Source organism: Bison bison, unplaced genomic scaffold, assembly GCF_000754665.1.
Source record: "Bison bison bison isolate TAMUID 2011002044 unplaced genomic scaffold, Bison_UMD1.0 scf7180017864158, whole genome shotgun sequence".
NCBI lineage: Eukaryota > Metazoa > Chordata > Mammalia > Artiodactyla > Bovidae > Bison > Bison bison.
Window position 1 is genome coordinate 1,900,893 of NW_011494730.1, and position 10,851 is coordinate 1,911,743.

Here is a 10,851-nt window from a genome sequence, read left to right on the forward strand (position 1 = left end):
TTTTGTGCCTGTACGTTTGTATGGAATACCTCTGGAAGGCAGCCAGTAATGAGGCAGCAGTGATTACCTCTGAGGAGAACTGAAAGACTGGGAGAGAATTTTAACAGGGAGAATTATTTTTTCATTATTTGCTATTTGAATTTTTGGGTTTGTCCCATATTATACTGCCCATTAAAAAACATGCCTAGAATTAAAAGATAAAGGAAAACCAGGAAAAGGATATGAATAGACAGTTCACAGAAGAGGAAATATAATAAATAATGCTTAAACATGAAAAATATCTAACCATACTACTATTACATAATTTCTCACTTATTGAGAAACAGCAAAAAACATTTGATGGTGTTTAACAGTATTGGGAAACAGGCAGGCTCCTTTACATTGTAATATACAGATTTTCATATACTTTGACCCACCAAATAGCACTTACACGACCTTATTCTAGTCAGCACGCCTGGCAGTCCTGCGGATCTGTCTCTTGTTTCAATAGGGTCTAGCTGGAATAGACCCAGGGACGCCTCTTCTTGCAGCCTCTGACCACCCTCCAACCTCTTTTCCAGTCCTAACCTTCAGAACCATCTTCTCAGCTATCCACTGTCTCCAGGACCAGCCAACGTTGTCTTTATTACCACCAGTCAACCAAGAACTCCCAGATTAATCAGAATTATTCCACCAAGGTGGAGGCCAGCATGAAATGCGTGGTCAACCTGCATCTGCAGGCCTCCCACACGTACTGCTCTCTGAGCATCCATTTCCACCATGGCACTGTGGCTCTGGAGAATGTGGACCACTTCTCCTGAGAGTTGGTCTCTTGAAGATACAAACCTGGTGCAGTGGCTGCATCCTCTTCCAGGGTGGCCGAAGCTGTCCCACGATGAGTGAGGTAGAACCCTGGACACTGTGGACACTGCTGTGGTCGTGGAGAAGAACCTGAACCAAGCCCTTTTGGGTCTTCATACCCTGGTTCTGCCTGTGCAGACCTCTGGCTCTGTGACGTCCTGGAGAATCACTTCACAGATGAGGAGGTGAAACTCAGCAAGAAGTTGGGCATCCACCTGACAGATTGGCTGCCGTTGGGCCGGCACGTGTCCCTTTGAGGGGTCAGCCTCAACTCCAGAAGGGCTCAGAGCCTCTGGCCCAGCTGCCTCTGAGGGGCCACTGTGCATCCCCCAGGTGTCAGGACTTCTGCCTGAACATCTTCCTAAAGCCACTAGGCAGCTTTTTAATGACCCAGGAGCCCTCTCCCAAGCCATGGGCCAAATGGAGACAGTAAAGGCTTTGCAGGAAAAGAGAAAAGACCTTAGTCTATAGATATACTAGCACATGCAGAATCAATTTGTATGTAACGATATTTATTTGTTTATGGTAGCAAAAGATTTGTAACATTTAATGTTCAGCAGCAGGGACTTTTCAAATTACATACAGTGCATTCAGTGTATAAAAGTGTTAACAGGCAGCTTTGTATAAAGTTATATGAAAATACTTCCAAGATAGTTAGCTAAGTGGCAAAGCAAGGTGCTGACCTTGCTAATAATATGCTACCATGTGTAAAGGCTGAGTGCTGAAGAATTGATGCTTTTGAACTGTGGTGCTGGAGAAGACTCTTGAGAGTCCCTTGGACAGCAAGTCAGTCCTAAAGGAAATCAACCCTGAATATTCATTGGAAGGACTGATGTTGAAGCTGAAACTTCAATACTTTGATGTGATATGATATGCCTACCCGATATGATAGAGCCTGATATGAAGAGCCTACTCATTGGAAAAGACCCTGATGCTGGGAAAAATTGAGGGCAGGAGAAGGTGGCAGCAGAGGATAAGATGTTGGATAGCATCATTAATTCAATGGTCATGAGTTTGAGCAAACTCCAGGAGATAGTGAAGGACAGGCGAGCCTGGCTTGCTGCAGTTCATGGCGTCACAAAGAGTTGGACACGACTGAGCAACTGAACAACAACATCATGTGTAATCAGAAGCAACTTAATTATATAGCCCATCTCTAGAAGGATGTATAAGAGACTGAGAACACTGTGTTCAAGACTGAGTTTGGATACATGGCACACAGTTGTAGAAAACTTACTTTTCACGCATATACTTTATGAATGACTACATCATTCAAAATTATTGCATCTAACATCTATGGTGGCTTTCCCTGGTGGCTCAGACAGTAAAGCGCCTGCCTGCAATGCCGGAGACCCATGTTTAATCCCTGGGTTGGGAAGATCCCCTGGAGAAGGAAATGGCAACCCACTCTAGTACTCTTGCCTGGAAAATCCCATGGACAGTGGAGCCTGGTAGGTTACAGTCCATGGGGTCACAAAGAGTTGGACACGACTGAGCAACCTCACTTTATTTTCTTCTTTCAACATCTATTTAAAAAGTAAGTTTAAATAACAGTCTTCCCCTTATCTGTGGGGAATATGTTGCAAAACCCTCAGTGGATGCCTGAAACTATGGACAGTACCAAACCCAATATATACACTAATTTTTTTCCTATATATACACATCTATGATAAAGTTTAATTTATAACTTAGAGTAAGAGATTAACAACCATAGCAATAACAGAACAGTTATAACAGTATACTATCATGAAAGTTACATGAATGTGATCTCTGTCTCAAAATACCTTACTGTACTGTATCACCATTGTTGGATGATATGAGATGATTGAGGTGAAGTACGTAGGCATTGTGATGAAGTGTTACGCTTTTCCCTTTGCACTTGAAGGATGTACTTTAGGACTTCTCTTTGGCGTATCTGAATTGCTGCTCTTGTGTTTTGGGATGCCATTATCAAATACAATAAGAGTTATGCTGCGCTGTGCTCAGTCACTTCAGTCATGTCTGACTGTGACCCCATGGACTGTAGCCCACCAGGCTCCTCTGTCCACAGGATTCTCCAGGCAAGACTGGAAGTGGGTTGCCATGGCCTTCTCCAGAGGATCTTCCTGACCCAGGGATTGAACCTGCGTCTCTTGTGTCTCCTGCATTGTAGGCAGATTCTTTACCCACTGAGCTATGTGGAAACCTAAATACAGTAATAGTTACTTGACCACAAGCACTGTGATACCACGGCAATCGTTTGACATCCTTGATGGCTGAAAGTGGAAAAAATAGTGGAAGTGTTAATTGCTTCAGTCATGTCTGACTATGAGATCCCATGGACTGTAGCCCGCCAGGTTCCTCTGTTCATGGATTCTCCAGGCAAGAATACTCGAGTGGGTAGCCACTCCCTTCTCCAGGGACTCTTCCCAGCCCAGGGATCAAACCCAGGTCTTCTGCGTTGCAGGCAGATTCTTTACTGTCTGAACCACCAGGGCTACGAAATGACTAATGGGCAGGATATGCCGGACAAAGGAATGGTTCACTTCCTCTTCAGGACAGAACGGGACAGCAGGAGATTTTATCGTGCTCCCCAGAATGGTGCACAGTTCCGTAACGTAAACTTGTGAATTGTGTATTTCTGGAGTTTTCCATTTAATACTGTATTTTCAGACTGCAGTTGACCATGGGTAACTGAAACCAAGGAAGCAGAACTGCAGACGTGGAGGGACTGCTGTGTACCATTGGTGGTTTCCCATCACTCTTAAAATACAATCCTAATTTTCTGGCTTTTGTTTTTAAATTTAAGACCTTCCAGGGCTAAGAACAGTGCCTGGCTTGTAGTAAACATTCAGTAAATGTTTACTGAATGAAAGAACATGTTTTAAATACATTCGCCCATTCTGTTGTTTGTCCTTTAACTTTAAAGGCCTTTGTTTGCAAAAGTTTAAAATTTCAAGGTAGTCAATTGTATCAGCCTTTTCTGCTTGTAGTCTTTCATGTTTTATTTAAGAATACTTTCTCTGTTGTTGTTGTTCAGTCGCTAAGTCCTGTCTGACTCTGCGATCCCCTGGACTGCAGCATATCAGGCTCGCCTGTCCTTCACTATCTCCTGGAGTTTGCTCAGATCCACGTTCATTGAGTCGGTGATGCTAGCTGACCATCTCATCCTCTGCTGCTCTCTTCTCCTTTTGCCTTCAGTCTTTCCCAGCATTAGGGTCTTTTCCAGTGAGTCCGCTCTTATCAGATGGACGAAGTATTGGAGCTTCAGCTTTAGCATCAGTCCTTCCAGTGAATGTTCAGGACTGTGCTTTAGGATTGACTGGTTTGAACTCCTTGCTGTCCAAGGGACTCTCAAGAGTCTTCTCCAGCATCATAATTCAAAAGCATCAATTCTTTGGCGCTCAGCATTCTTTATGGTCCAACTCTAATGTCTGTACATGACTACTGGAAAAACCATAGCTTTGACTATACGGACCTTTGTTGGCAAAGTGGTATCTCTGCTTTTTAATACACTGTCTCTAGGTTTGCCCTAGCTTTTCTTCCAAGGAGCAAGTGTCTTTTAATTTCGTGGCTGCAGTCACCATCTGCAGTGACTTTGGAGCCCATGAAAATAAAATCTGCCACTGTTTCCACTCTTTCCCCTTCTGTTTCCCATGAAGTCATGGAACCAGATGCAATGATCTTTAGTTTTTTGAATGTTGAATTTTATGCCAGCTTTTTCACTTTGCTCTTTCACCCTTATCAAGAGGCTCTTTGGTTCCTCTTCACTTTCTACCATCTAGTATCATCTGCATCTCTGAGGTTGTTGATATTTCTCCAGGCAGTCTTGATTCCAGCTTGTGATTGATCCAGCCTGGCATTTGGCATGATGTACTCTGTATGCATGCCCGCTACGTCACTTCAGTCATGTCCAACTCTTTTGGACCCTATGGACTGTAGCCCACCAGGCTCCTCTGTCCATGGGACCCTCCAGGCAAGGATAATGGAGTGGGTTACCATGCCCTCCTCCAGGGATCTTCCTGACCCAGGGATTGAGCCTGGATCTCTTATTTCTCCTGCATTGGCAGGCGGGTTCTTTACTGCTAATGCCACCTGGGAAGCCCTGTGTTCTTTTAAGTTAAATCAGCCTTGTCATACTCCTTTCCCAATTTTGAACCAGGCACAGAAGAAAGGGAAAGGAGAAAGAAGGCAAGGGAGAAAGGGAAAGATATACTGAATGCAGAGTTCCTGAGAATAGCAAGGAGAGATGAGAAGGCCTTCTTAGATGAACAGTATTTTCTCTGAGTTCTGGTTATTTGAAAATTCTCCATTAATTTTAAAGTTTTATTTTTTGTGTGTTGAGGTCTTTAATCCATATGAAGTATTTTTTTGCATATGGTCTGAAGTTTGATCCAGTTTTTCTGAATATCCAGTTGTCCTAATCTGCAGATTGTTTTCGTTGTACTTACTGTAGGCAGAGTACTTTTAAAAATCAATAAATGGTACTGATCCTGATTGAAGAATTAGTAATTAGTATATATTTTCCAAAGCAATTTTATTGTACCACTCTTTCAGAGAATTATATTTCTTTTTATATATATCACCTGTCGATCAATAGCAATTATAGTCAGTGAGAAGATACTAAAAAAAAAAAAAATCTGTCTTTGGTTTCTGAATTTGTTTTTAACTAGGGAAGTGTGCAGACAGATGCCATGAAACTTCTGTCTTCCCAGTCTTCAAAACTTTTAAAGAACAAAGCGTTATTGTGCAAACCTGTCACACAGACCAAGGCTACCTCTTGCAAACCACATACACAACACAAGGAATGTCAGACAGGTACGTGTTGTGCTTTCCACACTTAGTAAGTGTGTTCTCTGTTTTGTGTGCTTGTTTTGATTTTTTAAGAAAGAAAAGTCATGGGGAGTTTCTTAAATGTGAAAACATTAGTTCTTGGATCACTTACTTTGAACGTCTAATTTATTCCTTTTGTATTTATTGTCATTAACACTAATAACTACTAAATTGAATCCATATGTACCAAAGCGTTATGTGGACAATGTCTTCTGAACAAGCATCTCCTGTACATGTACATTGCTCTTGAGATGTACTGACAGGCTATTATAATTACTAAATACAAATTTAGTTACAAGCTTTAGTGGATTAACCTTGGTTCTTTTTTAAACACTGAATTAATTTACTGAAAGTATAACTATGTGTGTGAGGTATTGGTGATCAGGAAAATTATTTGAAAATGTTGTATACTCTTGCCCCAATCCATGTTAACTGCTTTTAATCCCACTACCCTTATATTTTCAGGTATTTTTATAGCCTATTCTGCCTAAAACATTTATTTTAACTTTTTATTTTATATTGGAGTTTATAACCAATTAACAATATTGTGATAATTTCAGGTGGACAGCAAAAGTACTCAGTCATAAATATACTGCCGAAAACTTTTTTTGCTATTTCTTTTTAATGATAATTTTACTTCACAGAATATACTATATTTAAAAGCTTATTCTGTCAACAACTAACCATGAGTTTTTATGTAGGATGTCTTTCTTTTGGTAGGAGTCAAGGAGAATTGTTTTCCTTCCTCAGTAAATCTAATTTGTTTTATATTCCTGTTAAAATGATACACTCTTTGTTTACCTGTATTTTATATTAAATACACATCCACATATGGAAGGTAGTAAGGGATCTGTGGACAGCTACATATGTGGGTATGTGTGTGCTTATTACATTTTTTGAATGTCTAGATTCTATTAGGATGTTTTCCATATACTGTTGTAAACTACTTTTTTACTTGACATTGCATGAAAACATTTCATATCAACATAAATTTAAATATATATTGCGATTCTTAATGGATGCACAGATCCCAATGTATATAACATACGGATATGTATATAACGTGTATCCATCCTCCTTAGGTTGAACATTTAGATTGCTACTGGTTTTTTAGTGTTATAAACAGTATTGAGTTAAGGGTGTATAAACAGATCTTTCTCCACTTGTATAATTATATCCTTAGGATAAATCCTAAGTAGTGGGATTACTGATTCAAAAGCTGTCATAGATTGTTAAGGCATAGATTTTGATGTGTTATTGCAGAATTACCCTCCTGAAAAGTTATATCAATTTATGCTCCAGCCAGCAATGTTTGATAGCATCCATTTCTCTGCACTTTGACACTGGATATGTAACCCCTTTCCCCTCAACTTTAATTTTGAAAAATTCCAAATTTTGAGATTGAAAATACAGCACAATGAACACCCTTGGAAGAATATATGAATATACACAATGAATATACCCTTCATCTAGATTCACTCAATATTAACTTTTTTCAACATTTTTTTTCTCCTTTTACTCCCGTCCCCACATCTTTTAAAAAGTAAAATAGTTTATTTTTAACTTGGTGTGTTCTACAGACATCAGCCCTAATTCCACTCATGTATTGAATGCATGGCATTGCTAGGACATGAACGACTGCCCTTGGCTTTATTAATACTTATTGTCAGGGACCAACCTTTGAACAAACAGAAATTCAGCTAAAAGCTGAATTAAAAATGGCATCATGGAAGTATTATGGTTTGTGTTTAAACCTTAATTAATATATGCTCTTGACAAATATAAATAGTAACAATGTAAATTTTAAATGCTTGGGGGATAAACATAAATTGCTTATTCTTGAAAATAACTGATTCAAATATTTCATTCAGATTTATCTATGCCTAATGAGAAAAATGATGCAGAACTTGATTCTCCACCTGCAAAGAAAAAAAGAATAGGTTTTTTCCAGACTTACGATGCGGAATATTTAAAAGTTGGTTTTATTATCTGTCCGGGATCAAAAGAAAGTTCACCGAGGCCACAGTGTGTCATCTGTGGAGAAATTTTATCCAGTGAAAACATGAAGCCAGCAAATCTTTCTCATCATTTGAAGACAAAGCATTCAGAATTAGAAAACAAACCAGTAGATTTTTTTGAAGAAAAATCTCTTGAAATGGAATGTCAAAACAGTGCTTTAAAAAAGTGTTTACTAGTTGAAAAGTCACTTGTTAAAGCTTCTTATTTAATTGCTTTCCAAATTGCTGCCAGCAAAAAGCCATTTTCCATTGCTGAAGAATTAATTAAACCATATTTAGTAGAAATGTGTTCAGAAGTTTTGGGTTCCAGTGCTGGAGACAAGATGAAAACCATTCCTCTTTCTAATAATACAATTGGACACAGGATTGATGAACTATCTGCAGACATTGAAGATCAGCTGATACAAAAAGTCAGAGAGTCAAAGTGGTTTGCCCTTCAGATAGATGAATCATCAGAAATCTCAAATACCACCCTTCTTTTGTGCTATATTCGTTTCATTGATTATGGTTGTAGTGATATAAAAGAAGAATTATTATGTTGCATTGAAATACCTTCCCAAATGACGGGTTTTGAAATATTTGAACTAATAAATAAATATATTGACAGTAAATCTCTGAATTGGAAGCATTGTGTTGGTCTCTGTACAGATGGGGCGGCAAGCATGACTGGTAGGTGTTCTGGTTTAAGGGCAAAAATTCAAGAAGTTGCCACGAATACGGTGGCATTTACACATTGTTTTATTCACCGTGAACATTTAGCAGCAGCAAAGTTGTCTCCATGCTTACATGAAATTCTTTTGCAGTCAGCACAAATTTTAAGCTTTATAAAGAGCAATGCATTGAATTCAAGAATGTTGACAATTTTGTGTGAAGAGATGGGGTCTGAGCATGTGAATTTACCACTTCATGCTGAAGTGCGTTGGATATCAAGAGGAAGAATTTTAACAAGATTATTTGAATTACGACATGAAATTGAAATATTTTTAAATCAGAAGCATTCAGATTTGGCCAAGTATTTTTTTGATGAGGAATGGGTTGCAAAGGTGGCCTATTTATCAGATGTTTTTTCACTTATAAATGGATTAAATTTAAGTCTCCAAGGAACTATGACTACACTCTTCAATTTGTATAATAAAATCGATATGCTTAAGAAAAAGTTAAAAACGTGGTTGAAGCGCACACAAGAGAATGATTATGACATGTTCCCTTCATTTTCCGACTTCTCCAGCTCATCAGGCTTAAATATGAGCAGTATGGCAGGCGTTATATTAGAGCACCTGGAAGGACTTTCTCAAATGCTCAATGATTGTTATCCACCAGAAGACGACGTGCGTTCAGGAAATCTGTGGATAATTAATCCTTTTACGAATCACCAAAAGAGTAATCTCACGGACTTGGAAGAAGAAAAATTAGCACAATTATCATCAGATTTAAGGTTACAATCAGTATTTAAATCAATGTCTGTAACTCAGTTTTGGATAAACGCAAAGGCAAGTTACCCAGAACTCCATGAAAAGGCGATGAGATTCTTATTACCTTTTTCAACTATTTATTTATGTGATGCTACCTTTTCAGCTTTGACTGAGTCAAAACAAAGAAATCTGTTGGTTTCTGGCCCTGCACTACGACTTGCTGTCACATCTTTAATTCCGAGGATAGAAAAATTGGTAAAGGAGAAAGAATAGTAATCTGCATATTCCTTAGTATCAAAGTCTATAATTTTGTGTTAAATTTTGTATGAGTATCTGAAAATATAATTTCCTAGTGTGGATATATGTTCTCGGTGATTAAATATGTGTTTTAATAATTCTTCTCTTTTTGTTGAGGAATTTAATAATTACACATTTATACATAACTATATATAATTTTAATAGTCCCAGGTAGAGAACTATGGATCAGTCATTTGGATTAGTGACAAAGATGTAGGTAATGAAAGGCCCGGTTTGTTTTTGTTTTTTTTGGTTGGTGTTTTTTTTTTTAACTTTTTATTTTTTGTTGGGGTATAGCCAGTTAACAGTGTTGTCAGTGTTGTGATAGTTTCAGGTGGACAGCAAAGGGACTCAGCAAAAGGCCCAGTTTATAATGTAATAGCTAACACACTTGGATGTTGAAACTGCTTGGCCTTTAGAAACACATGGGACATTTCAGTCTTCAGCCAGCCGGTTGTGGGTAGATAGAAGACCAGATCCAAGCAGCTTGGCTAACAGGAAATGGAAGCAGCAGGAGAATTTGAGACCCCTGTTAGGGGCCTCTCAGCTCTCTAGACCTGGCTTAGCGAACCTTTCTCATAAGAGGCCAGGTCGTGAATATGTTAGGTTTTGCAGGCAATATGGTGGGAACTACTCAGTTCTCTTGTTGCATCACAAATGGAGTGGTAGACAATACACAAACTGTGGTTCAATTAAACTACTTATTTATGAACACTGTAATATGAATTTCATATATTTTCAAGTGTCATGAAAGCTACCTTAAATTTTTTAAAATACTAAAAAATGTAAACAAGCATTGTTAGCTGGGGGTGGGGGTTAGTTAGGGAAAAAAAAAAAAAAAGCACTTTCTAAATTCGTCATAGTTTTCTCATCCAGGTTTAGATAGATTTCGGTAAAAGAAAATGGGCCAGGAGTGGACTGCAAGGTTTTGTTCAGTGCAAACGCCTCTACCCACCGCTGCACATAGCTGAATTTTCAAACACCTTTCACATTGGAATTTCAACTGAGAGATATTAGAGCGAAAATATATTTCAGGCAAAGATAAGAAACAGCTTATTTTATAATCACTAGCAATTGATTTATTCCTAATAATTTCACAAATAATTTACAAATAATTCTTTGTGTCAGGCGTTGTGCTGTATCTCAGGACTGATACTGCGCTATCCGCATTTCAGATGAGGACACCACTGGGGCCCGCTGAGGTTAGGTGACAGCTCCGATCGCCAAGCTAGCGTGGCAGGGGCAGGAGCGACCCCCTGCCCCACCGTTTTTTGACCCAAATGGAGCTCTTTTGCAAGCCACGTCCAGATACCCGTGTTTGATTCTTCTGCTCTGTCCATATTGGCTGGGAAACTTTCCCTGAATTCAGAAGGGACTGTTTAGTGTCAGTTAAGAGCAAGCGGGCGTCAGTGTCCCCAGCTGTGAGATGGGGATGCCCTGCCCCTGCGGTGCCTCTTCTGGCAGCCGGTGCC

At 39.1% G+C, this 10,851-nt stretch overlaps 2 protein-coding genes across 5 annotated transcripts in view; both read left to right on the forward strand.

Moving 5' to 3' along the window:
• ZMYM6 (zinc finger, MYM-type 6) overlaps positions 1-9,445 on the forward strand; it is a 45,276-nt gene extending 35,831 nt beyond the window's left edge. For all 4 annotated transcript variants that reach the window (XM_010841210.1, XM_010841208.1, XM_010841211.1 and 1 more), the window contains 2 exons: positions 5,493-5,637; positions 7,524-9,445. In XM_010841210.1, the coding sequence (XP_010839512.1) occupies positions 5,493-5,637; positions 7,524-9,355 (1,977 nt within the window). In that variant the 3' untranslated portion in view covers positions 9,356-9,445. The remainder of the gene's footprint in view (positions 1-5,492; positions 5,638-7,523) is intronic.
• Positions 9,446-9,560: 115 nt separating this feature from the next.
• Positions 9,561-10,851, forward strand: part of ZMYM6NB (ZMYM6 neighbor) — a 4,349-nt gene continuing 3,058 nt past the window's right edge. Inside the window, 1 exon segment of the mRNA XM_010841247.1 lies at positions 9,561-9,592. Coding sequence (XP_010839549.1) covers positions 9,561-9,592 — 32 coding nt within the window.